General features: G+C 55.5%; 1 protein-coding gene across 2 annotated transcripts; it reads left to right on the top strand.

Annotated features, from left to right (window-relative positions):
- Positions 1 to 1,439: 1,439 nt before the first annotated feature.
- C16H13orf46 (chromosome 16 C13orf46 homolog) lies at positions 1,440 to 15,806 on the top strand. 2 transcript variants are annotated; one of them, XM_011747474.3, is made up of 8 exons: positions 1,442 to 1,719; positions 4,539 to 4,590; positions 6,063 to 6,228; positions 6,309 to 6,356; positions 7,440 to 7,487; positions 9,300 to 9,367; positions 15,406 to 15,521; positions 15,635 to 15,806. In XM_011747474.3, the coding sequence occupies exons 1-7, from the start codon at positions 1,530 to 1,532 to the stop codon at positions 15,470 to 15,472; spliced, it is 639 nt and encodes a 212-aa protein (XP_011745776.2). In that variant the 5' UTR covers positions 1,442 to 1,529; the 3' UTR covers positions 15,473 to 15,521; positions 15,635 to 15,806. The 2 variants fall into 2 exon arrangements, with proteins under 2 accessions (XP_011745774.2, XP_011745776.2); XM_011747472.3 differs by lacking the exon at positions 15,406 to 15,521 and having other exon boundaries at positions 1,440 to 1,719.
- The last annotated feature ends 947 nt before the right edge of the window (positions 15,807 to 16,753 follow it).

A 16,753-nucleotide genomic window follows, 5' to 3' on the forward strand; every position in this document is an offset into this window, starting at 1 on the left:
GCTTTGCAGAGACCCCAGGGACACCCATTTGCTCTTGTTGCTCCAGACGACCCAGCACTTGTTGGAGACAGACAGCAGCCTCCGCTCCCATCCTGGCAGCATCCGTGGGACTCCCGACATCAGAGCGTCCAGAGCAGGTGCCTCTGAGGAACCGTCCCAGGAGGCCAGGCAGTGCCAGAGTGTGCGTGAGGCCAGGGCTCCCACCCTGCACCCACCACTTATCCTGAGAGCTGAGGCCTCCTGGGCGCTGAGCGGCTCTGGGCTCTTCAAGAGACGAGACCGGAAGGAGGGGAGCCTGCGGCCTGGGGGTCACACCTGCTTCCCCCTGAAGCTGAGGAGCCCCGGGCACAGGAAGCGGGTCCTGGGGGGCGCCCAAATAAGCCACGCCCTTGTAAGGGCTGTTTTGAGCTGAAGCGGCCGTCCCTGAGGGTAAGAGCGCTGCTTTTTCTGGCTCTGGAGAGCGTCTTCCCCGTGGGGTGTTCCTCCTCTTTCGGGAAGGAAAGGCCATTCCCAGCCACACAGACCGTGCTGGAGTGCGCGTGCCTTCCTCCAGCTCATCTGCCGATTTTAATTCTCGGGCCCAACCGAAAAACACCGAGAGGTAAAACGTTGCCTCCCCACCCACCGTGGTCTGGAGGCTGGAGGAGATTTTCTGTTCGACTCAGTACAGGCTGAGCTCTGTCCCGACAAATCCCTGTGCTGGAGCTGTGACCCCGTGACCCTCAGGACCCCAGGGTGTGGCTGCGCTTGGGCGTGGAGCTGTAGAGATTGTGAAGGTAAAGCGAGGCCGTGCGCGTGGCCCTGACTCCAGGTGGCCGGCGTCCTCATGAGAAGAGGAGACGGGGACACAGCACACAGGACGACCACGTGAGGACATGGAATATCGAGGACGCAGCACACAGGACGACCACGTGAGGACACAGAATATGTCCTCTTCGCGCCAAGGGGAGAGCCTGGGGGAGCCAGCGCTGTGAGACACTTTGCCCCTGGCACCAGAGGGAATGGGCTCCCACTGTTTAAGCCGCCCACCTGAGCAAACCCACACGGACTACCCGGCAAGGCCTCGCCGGAGCCCCGGCCACAGCAGGGTTTCGTCCTGGTGCGGTGTGGCTGGGGGGAGGCGCGGGGCCGGCAGCGTTTGCACCACACCACTGCCCGCAGGGCTGCCTTTGTCTTCCTGAGTTATCTGTGTCCCGTTTGCCCTGATAGGGAGAGAAAGACTCAAACACCCCGTCACAGAGGGAGACCCGCGTCTGTGCTGCAGGCAGCCTTGTTAGGGCCTGGTGCCGGTTCCCCACCCTCCCTGGTGGAGAGACCAGACGTGAAAACACAGAACCCGCCCCAGCCCCGGCCTGCACAGAAAGCCGCCCTGTGCTGTCTGGGACCAGCCGATCTTTGGCCTCTGACCTTCCAGTGATGTCACAGCAGCCCCCTGGCAACAGCGCACCCAGCACCTCCTGACTACTCCCTGCGGGACGGCTGGGTGTGAGGGTGGCAGCCTTGCGCTCAGGCCGAGGCTGGGCTGGAGGATGGAGAAGGACACGGGGAACACACACAGGAGGCACCGGCCCGGCCCCAGGGTCCTGCCCTCAGGAGTGGCCCTCGGGCACCTCAAGGCGGCCTTCGAGGCCTCTGAACTTCAGCGGAGCAGGAGTCTGGAAGGCCTGCAGCTCAAGGGGGACCCTCCCAGCCACCCTAGGAAGCCTCGCAAGGAGCCAGGTAGGGGCTGTGGGGCCGCGGGGAGCGGGTGGACGGCACGGCTGCTCCACCAGGCCCTGAACCCAAAGTACCCACGTCAGGGCCCAGCCAGTTAGAAAGTCACTTCCCAAGGTTAGGGATGCACCGAGACAGCCCCAGGAGGTCTGACAACGTGTGTCCAAGGCAGGGCACAGCCCGGTGTCGTACATTTTAGGGGGACGTGGGGCATTAATCAGTCCCTGTGAAGGGTACGCTGGTTCTGTCCAGAAAGGGACAGCCCGAGGCAGGAGGGGCTCCCAGGTGGTAGGTAGAGGAGACACAGAACTGCATTCTTCTGGGTCTCGAGCAGCCTTTCACTGAACACACAGTTTACACGTGAGGGGTTAGCGGGAGAGTCCCTCGTACCCTAGTCCGGCTCAGTGACTGCAGTTTTACATAAGCAGCCTGGAGGAAGTCGTCAGACACGCTTGTCTCAGGCGAGCAGAGGGAGGACGGTGATCTCCGTCCCCGGTCAGCTGCCCGTCTGCATTCCCCGCGTGAAACTCCACAGAACTGCTTGGGGCAGAGCTCGTGAGGCTCGTAGGGCATTTCCTCCTGGGTGAATGACGAGGTGGCCTGTGGCCGTTTATCTCTGCGGCTCTTATTTAGGAAGAGGATGGGAGGCAGGTTTGCCTGACACATCCCAGCCTGACTCTTCCCCTTAGCTCAGTGATTTGGAGCCCGAGATTCGTTTTCCTTCCACAGGCAGCAGGGACCGGGCCGGGCCTCCTGCCTCCCACTGCCTTGTGCTCAGAACACTAGGGGTGGAAGAGGGGCCCATTCCAGGTCCACACCTGTAACCCACCCAGGGCTGCCGGGAAGGCCTTGCACTGCTGGGGCGGAGCTGTGGGGCTCCAGCCGGGCACAGCCAAGGGCGAAAGGGGTGAGAGGAGGGCAGGCCCGGGACCCTCATGGGCCTCCGAAGCCAGCCAATGCCTGGAGAGAGGACCATGGCCAGGCCCCCCATTTGCAAGGAGACCCTGGGTCCCTGCCGGGAGCCTCGGACCTCGCCCACCAGCGAGGAACCTGCGTAGCCGGTGTTTGACACGGATGGCTTCTAGACCACGAAACGCGTAGGCTGCATCTGTGTCAGTCCACGCTCGCCACTCAGATGTTTCCAGGTGTGCCGAACGGACAGTGGCCTGGGGATGGTGCTAGAGTCACCCCCTCACACCTTGAATACCGGCCCAGAGCACAGGGCTGAGGTGCTGACACGGAGGTGCGAGCAGGCGTCCCCTCCCCTCCCCTCCCCTCCCGCGGCCTCGGCAGCTCTGCCTCCCCTTCGCAAAGGTGGCCACGGGGCCGTGGAAGTGAAACAGCCCAGTAGGACTCAGGGTTTGCTCAAGCCCTGGAGACAATTGTAAGAAGTAATGATGTAAAAATATGTGTTCTCTGAGTTTAAAAATCCAAAGATGTGCTGTGTGGGGGTGTGAGCAGTCAGGAGGCTGCACCCCACCTCCCTCCCCGCAGGGTTCCCTCGAGATGTGTAAAGTTCTCAAAAGAATAAGTTACGCCAAGGCTGCTTAGCGGGAATTTAAGTAGGGGCAGGGAGCAGGTCTCGAACAGTGCTGCCCGGTGCCACCGCAGTGTGGACTTAGAGTCCGGGGTCGGACGGAGGGAGGGACCGAGCCCCATCGTGGCTGACATTTCCCTCAACTCCTGCTGGATTTGCCCAAAACCGCATGATGGGAGGAGCCGCAGCAGGGAGACCGGGCTTCCGTGGGGCTGCTCGTCCTGTCCGGCAAAGACGTCCACCCTGCAGAGCCTCCCCCAGGCACCAGCACCCTCGGGGTCTGAGACCACGGCCCAGGAGCGCGTCTCCCGGGAGCTTGGTGGCTGCCCCCAGGCACCAGCACCCTCGGGGTCTGAGACCACGGCCCAGGAGCGTGTCTCCCGGGAGCTTGGTGGCTGCCCCAGGCCACTGAGATTCTGCCGGAGAAAAGCAGGAGGCATTTCCGGCCCTGTGACCCCAGGAGATGGGCCCGGCCTCGCTGACCACCGGGAGAGTCGGATGTTCAGCCCCTTGCCCCGCACAGACTTGGTGACATGCGCAGTGCCACGTGCGCCCACGGGTGCCTGGATGTGTGAGACGCCGCGTCCACGTCACAGGGAGGCCTCCGGGATGCGGGAGAGGTGGGGTGGCCGACTTCACGGGGGACCGGTGGGGGCAGAGGGTGTGTCTGGGCCTGGGTCGTGCGGAGCACAGGAGACCAGCGCTCACGGAGGGCAGCCCAGAGGCATAAAGTGGTCCCGAGAAAAGACTACTAGAAACACCCAGCGATGCGCCTCGGGGAGCCCGGAGAACCTGGAGATTGGTGGATTTTCCTGGACAAGCCAAGAGGGGTGTCAGGTCCCATCTGTCCGTGAGAGGAAGCCTGGGTGGAGGGTGGTAGCCACATGGGCAGGTCTTGGGGTCTTCTCCCACCCTCGTGCTCAGCTACCTCCAGCCAGCTGCGCTAGGACAAAGAGGAATGGCAAGAGGTCCCGGAGCCTCTTGCGTTTACTGTAAGGCAGCTGGCCACGCCTCGCCCTGAGTCCTGCAGGGAGAAGGTGGAGCCGGGGGTGGGCTGAGCTGCTGGGACTGAGCCAGGCTCAAGGCCCCGGCACCAGGCTGTGGAAAGTGCTGGTAGCAAATACAGGAGGGGCTGGGCTTGGGCACGGGTGGGGGAGAAACTCAGGTTAGCCGTAGCCACGGCTGAGAGTTGAGCTCTGCCGTGGGTGGCTGTGGGCGGCTCTGGGCAGGTCCTGAGCTCCGGTAGCTGTGGTGTGATGGTGCTGACGGCTCTGTCCTTCCTCCCCAGAGTCCGAAGATCAAGGAAAAGACCCAAGCAGTAGCGGGGAAGATGCCAGCTGGTAAGTGGCCTGTCTGGCGCTGGCCTGGGTGAAGGCGGAGCTGGGAAAAGTGAGGCGGACATGGGAGAGGGTGGGGTGTGGGGGTGGCACCCAGGCATCAAGGTAGACACTTAGAAGGGGACCGAGGGAGCCCTGGGTCCTGAGAAGACCCCGCCCAGGGCCTGGATGGGAGGGCTGGGAAATCCTCCTTATTTTGAGAGAGAATTCAGTGTGGGAACGGGGCCCACCTGTAGGGGGTGGTGTCCTCAGGACTCGGGCCCTGACCTGAGGGTCACAGCTGCGTCCCTGTCAGTAGACACCCCGTGGCCCTCTGGGGAAGGAGGCGTCGTCTCGCTGGTGGACTGCTGGGCCAACCCTGGATGTAAACAACTCGAGTGACCCTTTAGGGAGGGAGCGTGGGGCCCTGGACGGCACAACCTCACTTCGTACCGCCGAGTTCTTGCCTCCTTGCACCTCGTGTCCCGTCCCGCCCCGCCCCAGCTCTGGTTCTCCCACCCACTCACCCTCTTGCCATCAAACAAGACTTAAAAGCCCTTGAATTCCTCAAGAATTTGTCTCAGATCTAACAAAGTCGATTTGCCAGCACCATGGACAAGGCACGGGCCAAGTCTGCCTTCTTTACAAGTGGCTCCCGTAGAGTGGAGACCAAGGAAGGCGTCCAGTCGCCAAAGTGGCCAAAGGTGCAGTCAGTTGGTGAGAGTGAGTGTTCGTGCGTTAGAGCAATGTGTGAGGCGTCCGGAGCCTCCCACCCTGTGGAGCTCAGGGAAGCTGATGGCCTTGGTGAGGGCAGCTGAGGTGGGAAGACCACACACCTTTAGGGTGGCACAGCTGAAAGTGTCTGCTCACGTTGGCCAAGTCAACACCCTTGGCCAAGTCAACAGCATTGCAGATGGTGGCAGAGCCCGTCATCCTCACGTTGGCCAAGTCAATACCCTTGGCCAAGTCAACACCATTGCAGATGGTGGCAGAGCCCGTCATCCTCACTGCCTGTTGCATTCCTCTTGCCCCTGGCCACACACCACAGCAGACCACAGAAGGGGTTACCAGGTTGGTGTGAGTAACTGCAGGGCCAGCCACGGACCCCCCAGCCTGCTGGCTGGCACGGCCCATTTGGTATCCACATGGAGTGAGCTATGGATCTGCCACAGGATGGCTGCATCTTCTCACCAGATTTTGGTTCTTTGAGCAAGGTTAGAGGTTGGCTGTAAGTAAATTGGTTCCCAGTCCAGACCCTGGCAGTACAGGGTAAGTTTTTCAGCCGAGATGGGTCAGCAGAGGGAGCCAGGAAGGCCAGGCTGGGGGGCCCTTCAGAGCCAGAACCCTGTGCCGGGTCAGGGCCCCTCATGGGCGCCCACGGACCCCAGGGGCACCAGCCTAGAGCCCAGGGAGACAGCCCCGGAGGAGACCAGGAGCTGCCTGCCACTGTCTGCCATGACACCTCTTCCAAACCACTTTCCCTGCTCCTCCTGCAGTCAGGAAAACCTAGCACAAGACAAGAAGAAAAGCTTCTGCACCCTTGGGAAGCTGGGTCATGAGAGTGGAAAACGGGACCCAGAGAGGGAGAAGAGCAACTCGGAGGCCAGCACGCAGGAGGCACGGGAAGGCGAGCACGCGGACGGAGGCTCGCAGGAGGCCAAGGTCGGGCCACGCCGAGGAGCGGTGCATTTTTTACCTCTTGTCTTGGAGCCCAGCCTTCACTTACCTCTCTGGTCTTACAGGAACAGGAGGCGGAGTCCATAAAGCTAAATGACCTTCAGGAAAAAGAGGCAAGAGCTTTTCCCTTTAGTAATAGAAGTAAGATGGGAGGCCTGTCCAAGTAGGAGTTCTGCTGGAGCCTGGGCCTGCCCAGGACCGTGGCCTGGAGGTCAGCTCAGCAGGCGCCAGGCTGGGAAGCTGGACTAGGCCCCGCTGTCTCCCTAGAGAGGCTTGGGGCCAAGCTCTGAGACTCTTTGCCCGATCCCAGGGCAGCCTGACCCCCACTTGCCAAACGTGCCGTCACTAAAGGTGTATGAGGCCCTGAGAGGAGGTACCCTCAGCTTGACCTTGGCCCAGAAAAACCCCAGAGCCCCAGGCTTGATGTGCTGTCCAGGAACACGTTGTGCTGTGGGGATTGTCATGCGGCCCTGCATGGAGGAAGGTGGCTTTTGTTCTCCCTCCAAGCTGTGTGGTGGGGATGGGAACACGGCTGGACATGCTGCTTGCCAGGCAGGCCTTGGTTTCATTCCCGGGCTCTTGGGAAGTCCTTCACCTGCCCCCACACACTGCCCTTGGAGTTGACTCAAGTGCTCCCATCGGGTACACATTCTGGGCTGGTCCAGGTGCCCAGTTAGAGGCCTTGGGGCAGCAAAACCCTGAGCCACTGAAGCCATTTGCATCCCGGGCGGGTCTCCTACTCCTTGGTGCGGGTGTGGCCCACAGGCAGGCTGTGGGGGCAGCAGTGCTGCCTTGTCGAACAGGGCTGGGGTGGGAGCAGTCGGGCTCCTTAGCTCTGGGCAGTGCCCCATCTCCTGGAGGCCCCAGTTCTCAGAGGATGAGGTTGGAGGAAACCCTCTGGGGTCTCAGGGCCCTGATGGGAGGTGATTAGGGAGGGGTGAGAAAGCCGTATCCCCCCTCCATCTCTACTGCCAGAGCTGGCCATGGACACCTCACAGTCCACACTGCCATCAGCTCTGCCCAGCGTCCCAGGAGCCCTCGTTCAGCATTGCCAGGATCTGGGGGCCTGATGGTCATCACCAGGGTCTGCCCCAGCTGCCCCAAGGGCCAGGAGCCACTGTTCCTCCCAGGGAATCAGTGTTCCTCTCCAGCTCACCCAAGCCTGCCATCCACGCCTCTCTGGTTTCCGTTTGCAGAAAGCATCTGTGTTTGTGGAGATTGACCTGGGAGACCACGCTGAGGAGGTAAGAACGGAAACCCCCAAGACAAGCAGAGCCCAAGCCGTCAGGAAAGGGCCTGGCAGGGCCAGCCTTGGAGGCTTTTCTGGGAACTTGCCCCACAATAGGCGTGTGCTGGACGGGGAGGCAGAGACCTGGGGCCAGCAGCTCCAGAAGAGCTCTCTGGTGTTGAGGATTGGTCTAGCCTCTTCCTTACCCTCCCACACTCCAACTCACACACACTTCGGCACTATCAGAGACTCTAGGGCTTGGGTTAACCCTCAAGGTGCCCATGGGTCCTCAGAACCTCTTGTGAGATCACGTTGGGGTGGTGAAAAGGGCACAGACCTGGAAGCTCAGAGACCGGGCTTTGGTAGATGTGTGGTTCTGTCAGTAAATGCTCCAAACAACTCATCATATTTCCCTGTGCCTCAGTTGTCTCCTCTATTAAGTAGGAATCATATTAGTACCTGCATCCCAGGGTTGTTTGGGAAAGCTCTCAGAGCAGTGCCTCATACCCAAGAAAGCTTCAGTATGGAGTATCATCATCATCACCACCATTACTATCATCACCATCAACACCATCATTATCATAGCACAACCATCACCATCATCATCATCATCATCACCATCAACATCATCCCCAAAGACATCATCACCGTCATTAATATCACCATCATTATCACATCACCACCATCATTCCCATCACCAGCATCATCGCCACCATCATTATCATGACCGTCATCACCACCACCATCATCACCATCACCGTTGTCATCACCATCACCACTATCACTATCACCATCATCATGAACATGATAATCATCATCATCATCACCATCACCATCATTAATATCACCATCATTATCACATCACCACCATCATTCCCATCACCAGCATCATCATCACCATCACTATCATGACTGTCATCAACACCACCATCATCACTATCACCATCACCACTATCACCATCACCATCATCACCATCACCATCATCACCATCATCACCTTAACCATCATCCCCACCATTATAATCACCATCATCATCATCATCACCATCATCATTATTACAACCATTGCCAGCATCATCACCATCATCACCATCATCACTATCACTATCACCATCGTCACCACCATTATAATCACCATCACCATCATCACCTTCACCATCATCACCACCATTATCACCATCATCATCATCACTCATCACCACCATTATAATCACCATCATCATTATCACCATCGTCACCACTGTTATAGTCACCAGCATCATCACCACCACCATCATCATCCTTATCTATAACAGGAAGAGGCTGACTTAATGACCTGTCTGGTCCCTTCCAACACTAATATCTGGGGTATGTTCCTCCATTTATTTGCTGTGGTGAACAGTCATCATTTTGGAAGTTTCTTGAAGTTCTTTCTTGGCAAGTTTAAGCTCCTTCCTGGGGGTCAGTTATTTTCCAGACTGCACCTTCTCTCCCTTTTGCCCTCAGAGCATGCCACAAAGCAGAGAGAGCTGGTGATTAACCCCCAACAAGGCTATTCTTGGGGCACATGAGTTCTAAGGACTCAAGGAGGGCCAGCCAGTGGCACAGTTGGGCTGAGAGGCCAGACCTGGTCTTCAGTGCCGAAGCCTGGCCTCATCAAGGGTGCAGTTCCTTGGTCAGGTTCCTCTAACTGGAAATGTTCAGACAATAGACAGCCCTGTCTGATGGCAGGTCATCCAGGCCCAGGCAGCCTCTGTGCCCTGGCATGATCCTCCAGCAGGTCCACAGGCTATACCTCAGTGCCCGTGGCTGACACCTCCCATCCCTTAAACGTTTCCACTCCCCACAGGTTGTCACTGATGCCAAGAAGGAAGAGAAGCCGTCCCAGATGGATGTGGGAGATCTGTCAGAAGACGAGTGAGTGATGCTTGTGGGCTCACACTAGGTGGGGGTAGGAGGACTTTTGCCCCATCATGGTTTCTGATGTGCCCACCATGACTTGTGTGTGGTGGGCAGAGCCGAGCCCAGGCGGTACCCCCTTCTCCCTGGGTGCTGCTGAGGCTCAGCATCTACCGAGCCTGAGGGGCTGAGGGCAGGCAACAGGACATCGGACCTTGGAAAGGCTCAGGGATAAGCTTCATGATGCCCCACCTCACCCCATAACCAGGCTGTGTCTCCTACCCGTCAGCCAGGAAAAGGACCTGATGAGAGGGGGCAGAGGAGGGAGAGGAGGGAGGAGGGAGCGGGGAGAGGTGATAAGTGCATGGTACTGGCTTCTCCTGTTTAGGTTTTAGCTGCAGACTTGGGTCCTGCAGGTGGTGGGAAGCTGTGCATACATGCTGGTGTCACAGCCAAGCCGGCTGCTCTCACAACGAGCCTCAGGCCCTGGGGCTGGGGCAGCCCTCGAAGAGATGACCCGTGTCCCCAGGCTGGATGCTGTGTAGGTCCAGGGAAGCCCCAAGACTTCCTGAGGCCCCGAGGCCCTCAGCCATGAAGAGGGGTGTGGGGAGGGAAGACATGTCTGGCCCATTGAACGGGGCCATGTGCCTATAGTGTTTTATTTTAAACAACACACGAAAATACAAAAAGCAATTGTCCAAATGCCTACCACTCAGAACTAACAGTTTATGAGTATCTTGATTTATTACAGGTCTTTTTAAAAGGATGAATTGTTCTATTGGCTTTGTAAAACAGTCACATGATACTAAATCTTCTTTCAGCCTATAATCCCAGCACTTTGGGAGGCCGAGGTGGGCAGATCACGAGGTCAGGAGATCGAGACCATCCTGGCTAACACGGTGAAACCCTGTGTCTACCAAAATACAAAAAATTAGCCAGGCGTGGTGGTGGGCGCCTGTAGTTCCAGCTTCTTGGGAGGCTGAGGCAGGAGAATCGCTTGAACCCAGGAGGCAGAGGTTGCAGTGAACCGAGATCGTGCCACCGCACTCCAGCCTGGGTGACAAGAGTGAGACTTCATCTGAATAAATAAATAAATAAAAGAAATAAGAACCCATAGGGATTGGACACTCACCAAAACAAGATGTTACGAAGAAAATTTAAAAACTTTTAACATTTGGCCGGGTGTGGAGGCTCACACCTGTAATCCCAGCCCTTTGGGAGGCCAAGGCGGGTGGATCGCTCCTGCCCAGGAAAGCCGAGAGCCCTCAGCCATGGCTATAATGAATGGGCGTCAGCTCACATGCACACTTGTGTGTTCGTTGGAAGATGCTTTGGCAGGCTCCATCTATCTCTCTCTTTTTTTCTTTTTTTTCTTTTTTTTGAGACAGAGTCTCGCTCTGTCACCCAGGCTGGAGTGCAATGGTGCGATCTCAGCTCACTGCAAGCTCTGCCTCCCAGGTTCATGCCATTCTCCTGCCTCAGCCTCCCGAGTAGCTGGGACTACAGGCACCCGCTACCTCGCCCGGCTAATTTTTTTGTATTTTTAGTAGTCGGGGTTTCACCATGTTAGCCAGGATGGTCTCGAACTCCTGACCTCGTGATCTGCCCGCCTCAGCCTCCCAATGTGCTGGGATTACAGGCGTGAACCACCATGCCTAGCCTCCATCTCTTTTTTAATTAGCATGATCTGGATTTTCTTTTTCCTAATGTTGCCTTTTCCTGTACCCACCCAACACAATACATCCCCAGGACTGTTAGAGGGAATCTACAGATCACGCAGAGCACTGCACACTCCACAGCATCACAGTAACTACAGATTGGAAAAAAACTTGACAACCAGTCTACAAAACTGGAACCACTTTTGTATATTATTTAATTAATTGTGCTCTTAATATTTCCCACCTTTTTGTACCCCTATTTATTAGAGTCCTTTCCACAAAAAGCAGTTTTGGACCAGAGTTGATTATAAATGTTTTTAGAGAATAATTCAGAACAATGACTACAGATGCAAAACCTTAGAACAGCCACGGTTAAAATTTGATGAAAGCTTCTAACCAACAAGAAAATAGTTATTTCTATTACACATAACATTGTAAGAAAACAACCAAAATCATGACAGACAGTGTCACATCAGGACTGCCAGGCTTCTATAAATTTTACGTAATCTTTAGAACATTCACATGGATAACAGGCCCATACAAATATAATTTACAATTGGACATTATCAAAATTATGATTGATATTATATTAATATAAATGTATGTAATTTTTAGAACATTTATATCAATAACATGTTCACAATTATAACTGAAAGAAGGTTTAGTATCATTTATCATTTGATGATGCTACCCATACAGTTTTACCAAATCGAATTGTTTAATCTGAAAAGACTTTATGTAGGATTTTGATTCTGTGGAAACCTGCGAAAGATGTCAAAAGGTTCAAAACAATAAAAACAGAATTACGGATCATTTAAAAATAATAGTCACTCATTTAACCAGAGTGATTATCAAAAGACCTCACAGGCAATTCAGAAAGTTACATTGCTATAAAACCATAACTCTTTTAAAGCCCAGTTGTCTTAAGTAATCAAAATTTAATAAAGATAATGCAGAAATTATCTTGATAAAATATTTGTTTTTTAAGCCAGTTACCAAAAGGTACAGAAAAACCTGCAGTGTGATTGCCTCTCCTTGAGGGAAGCCCATGCAGGTAACCTGGAAGTCAGATCTGATGACAAGGGCACTGGAACCTCGCCAGATACAGGAAAAGCATCTCCAGGGCTGTTGGTGTGCACTTGATTACAGAGGACAGTAAACAAGGAAACTAGTGGGGAACTATTTGGGGAACACACAGCTCTTGGTAACAGCATGAGAAGTTTTCTGATTATGTTGAACAATTCAGATGTAGCGAGAAAAGCCAAGTGTATAAATTGAAGCTGCACTTAAGGAAAACGTTGCTTAAACAGCAGAGGTAGAGCTGGAGGAAAAAGTTGCAGGACTTGACAAAAAATTTGAAGGAGAAAGTTGTTATCCCAGGCCTTCTTAAGGGGAGAAAGAGCTGAGACAGCCACACACGACCTGCAAACCACACGTTGCAAGGGACAGCAGAAGCTGAGTTTCTGAGATGTAGATCTGAGCAGTTTTAAAAGAAATGATTTCAGAGTTAAAAAAACCTCTTGCAATTTCATTAAGAGCAAACCAGTACTTTAAGGAAACTTTGTGGTGACATAGGGGACCAATCTTTAGTTTTGTATTAATGTATATTTAATATCATAGCAATCTTTTTTTTTTTTTTTTTTTTTTTGAGATAGAGTCTCGCTCTGTCACCCAGGCTGGAGTGCAGTGGCGCCATCTCCACTCACTGCAAGCTCCACCTCCCAGGTTCATGCCATTCTGCTGCCTCACCCTCCCGAGTAGCTGAGACTACAGGCGCCTGCCACCACGTCTGGCTTATTTGTGTGTGTGTGTGTTTTTAGTAGAGATGAGGTTTCACCATGTTAGCCAGGATGGTCTTGATCTCCTGACCTCGTGATCTGCCTGCCTCGGCCTCCCAAACTGCTGGGATTACAGGCGTGAGCCACCGTGCCTGGCCCAAAGTTCAATCTTTAGAAAGACATATAAATAATTCCCTTTTAATCACAGCCAACTTACACACATAATTCTTTTCATAAATTATCTTTTCATAAACCTTATCATTACTTTTACAGATCATTCTGACATGCTTGGACTTTCTGCTGTGTCCTACACATCTTTTTAAAATAGCCAGTCATTTTACTTCAGGATAAAGAGAGAGAACTTGGACAAGTCCACATGTTAACTCTATCCTGGCAGATTGCCATTTGAGCTCCGAATTTTCCTTGATATAATTTGCTCATTGGTTTAAAATAAGCAAAAGAATGGGCCAGTGACAGCCTTAGATAGCCTGGTATGCCTTAATGTTTGAGAACACCATTTTTGGCCATTTCTTCATTAAATCTCCTTTCATGAACCCCTCCCATCTAGAAGGGCTCTGTGTGTCACACGCCTGCCGGGCACTGACTGGAGGTTGGTCATCCAGTGCCTGTTGTTTGACTTTGCCATGATTTATTTCCCACTGGGAGTCAGATTAAAAGGGGAAGCACCTGCTCAACCTGGCCAATCAGACAGCCTCGCACATTCTACCCAATCAGACAACCTCACACATTCTACCCAATCAGACAACCTCACACATTCTACCCAATCAGCCTCACACATCCATTTCTTCTTAGAATCTTTTTCTTTTCTTCTTTTTTGAGACGGAGTCTCACTCTGTCACCCAGGCTGGAGTGTAGTGGTGTGTTCCCAGCTCACTGCAACCTCCACCCCCTGGGCTAAAGTGATTCTCCTGCCTCAGCCTTCCAAGTAGCTGGGGCCACAAGCGCCCCCATGCCCAGTTAATTTCTTATTTTAGTAGAGATGGGGATCTCCCTGTGTTGGCCAGGCTGGTCTTTAACTTCTGAGCTCGAGTGATCCACCTGCCTCAACCTCCCAAGTGCTGGGACTATAAGCATGAGTCACAGCATCTGGCCCCTAGTATCTTTCAACTAGGAGAATTTTTCTCCTTAACAAATGAGAAGCCTCCATCAAGGAGTGGGAGTGGTGGCTGAAGAAACTCAGGGCTGTCAGCCAAGCAGGAGGTCTGAGCCCTAGCACAGCCCCAGGAGGACCCAGGAGAGACCCAGGGGGACCCGGAAGAGACCCAGGAGAGACCCTAAGAGGATCTCATAGAGACCCCAGGAGAAACCCCAGAGGACCCAGGAGAGACCCCACCATGTGCAGCTGTGCAGGGGCCAGAGAGCCCAAGGGCCTGTGCTGGGGCCAAGGTGCCAGGTCCCTGCAGTGTCCCAGGCAGCCCTGGGCAGCCTGCCAGGAGTCCCTTCATGGGCACCATGATTGCCAATTAAGGAAGAAAAATCAAGCTTTTCAAGAGTTTGTTTTACATGGAAGTCTTAGTGAGGACTGTGCACTGAGGCCGTCACCTGCAAGCTGTCTGTCCACTGCCCCACGCCATGTTTCTGTTCACGGTTCCCGGACAGGCGGCGGGGGCTGGGCGCTTGCAGAATCACATCAAGGTTTGAGTGCGAGAGCATGTTTGGCTGTAGATTACAGAGGGGTAATCACGAACCGCAGCAGACGTCGTGTGCAGGAAAAGGCACAGACCCAGGTCACTGATCTTTTAAGAATGTAGTGGCTCCAGGCGGAGATGGAGGCAGGGCCCATGTACTCTGTGCTGTTTTGTCTTCAGGCATCCTTCTGGAGACCCGCATGTCCTCTGAGCCAGGGTTAAAGCAGAAACCGGCAAACTGGGCTTCTCGTCCGCCGCTCACCACAGCCCCTGAGGGCTTGATGGAATGGGGTGCATGCAGAGATGCAGGGGAGACCCCCCTGTGGTTGATGAAAGGGGTGCATGTGGAGCGCAGGGGAGACCCCCCAGTGCGCTTGATGAAAGGGGGTGCATGTGGAGTGCAGGGGAGACCCCCAGTGCGCTTGATGAAAGGGGGTGCATGTGGAGTGCAGGGGAGACCCCCAGTGCGCTTGATGAAAGGGGGTGCATGTGGAGTGCAGGGGAGACCCCCAGTGCCCTTGATGAAAGGGGGTGCATGTGGAGTGCAGGGGAGACCCCCAGTGCGCTTGATGAAAGGGGGTGCATGTGGAGTGCAGGGGAGACCCCCAGTGCGCTTGATGAAAGGGGGTGCATGCAGAGTGCAGGGGAGACCCATCTGCGCTTGATGAAAGGGGGTGCATGCAGAATGCGGGGGAGACCCCCAGTGTGCTTGATGAAAGGGGGTGCATGCAGAGTGCAGGGGAGACCCGCCTGCGGTTGATGAAAGGGGGTGCATGCGGAGTGCAGGGGAGACCCATCTGCGCTTGATGAAAGGGGGTGCATGCGGAGTGCAGGGGAGACCCCCAGTGTGCTTGATGAAAGGGGGTGCATGCGGAGTGCAGGGGAGACCCCCAGTGCGCTTCGGGGTGCCTGTGGCCACAGTGCCGGCCCAGGACCGTTTCTCACCCACCTGCCCTCCTCTTGGCCTGCAGGATGCAGACCAGCTGGGTGTGCTGCATCCCGTACTCCAGCAGGAAGAGGGAGAAGGAGAGCGCCTAGTGCCCCGACAGGGTGCTCAGAGCTTGACGAAGAAGAGGAAGGAGGCGGGGTGCGGAGGGGCTGGGGCACTGGTCAGAGGGTGGTCGGGCCACCTATGTGCCGCCCAAGAGCTTTCTCTGCCAGGCACTGAGGTTCCTGTTTTCTTCTTGTGGGACTGGCCAGGCCTGGAAGGAGTGAGCTCACAGACCACGCCTTTGGACTAAAGATCCTGCCAGCCCTGACCAACGCTGGGGCGCTGATGACCACACCAGGTGTGAGCCACGCCCGAAACCCACTGCCCACTGGGTGAGTGATGATGTGACCTTAAGAACACAGAATAAATGACGGGAAGAGACTCTTCCTCTCCACCAGCCGGAGGGGCTCTAGCCCTTCCTGCCCTGGCCTCTTGCTCAGTGGCTTGCTGGGTGGGGACAGAGGCCCCTGGGGCACAGCAGGGGAGGCTCAGCCCTTTGTGGGCCTCGTGGGAGCTGCAGCTCCTGGAAGCACCCCCACCAGGCAGGGGTGAGAGGTGCAGGGCAGGATGGAGCGTCTGCTGTGTGGCCAAAGTCCCTGCAGGAGCCAGGAGCACAGTGGACGCAGCTGAGCCCCGGCTGTGACTACGAGAGCAACAGAGACTGGGGTGCTGGCACTAGGATCTGTCCCTGGAGGGGAGCCACATGCTCCCCACTCAGAGGAGGAGATGGAGTCTTCCCAGGGGGTGTGGGGGCTCCAGGACATGCCTGCAAGACGAGTTGCACCAGAACCCACCCAGAGCTCTGTCGTTCAGACGCACGCATGCATATTCATATGTACACGACACACACATGCTCGCACATACCACACGCATGCACAGGAGGCACAGGCAGGTGACCTGCAGCATCTCTGATCCGGGTGCCTCTAAGGCCTCAGAGGCCACAGGCAGAGATGCTGTGTGCACTGTCTATCCCCATGGAGACACATGGGGGCCGTCCCTGTGGTGCAGACGAGAACGCGAAGGCTCACGGAGGGTGAGCTCTGCCCATCGCTCAGCCAGGGAGGGAGGGGCCCCTTTCAGGGAGCCGCATGCCACTCAGAGCTTGTCCCCTGGGTACTTCGCTCTGATCAAAGTGGGGCACCATCCAGGTTGAAGAGAGAAAGGGGATCCCCGAAGCCAGCACCCACCCTTGACTGGAAGACACCACAGACGATAAGTGCCCACCAGCCCCAGTGTCACCGTGTCCCAGACAACTGGAAAGGGGCCCTGGACCAGCTGTCCTGGTGGGTGCAGCCCTGCGGTCCACCTGGTAAAGCAAAGCCTCCACA

The sequence above is a fragment of the Macaca nemestrina genome, chromosome 16 (assembly GCF_043159975.1).
Source record: "Macaca nemestrina isolate mMacNem1 chromosome 16, mMacNem.hap1, whole genome shotgun sequence".
In the NCBI taxonomy this organism is placed as follows: Eukaryota; Metazoa; Chordata; class Mammalia; order Primates; family Cercopithecidae; genus Macaca; species Macaca nemestrina.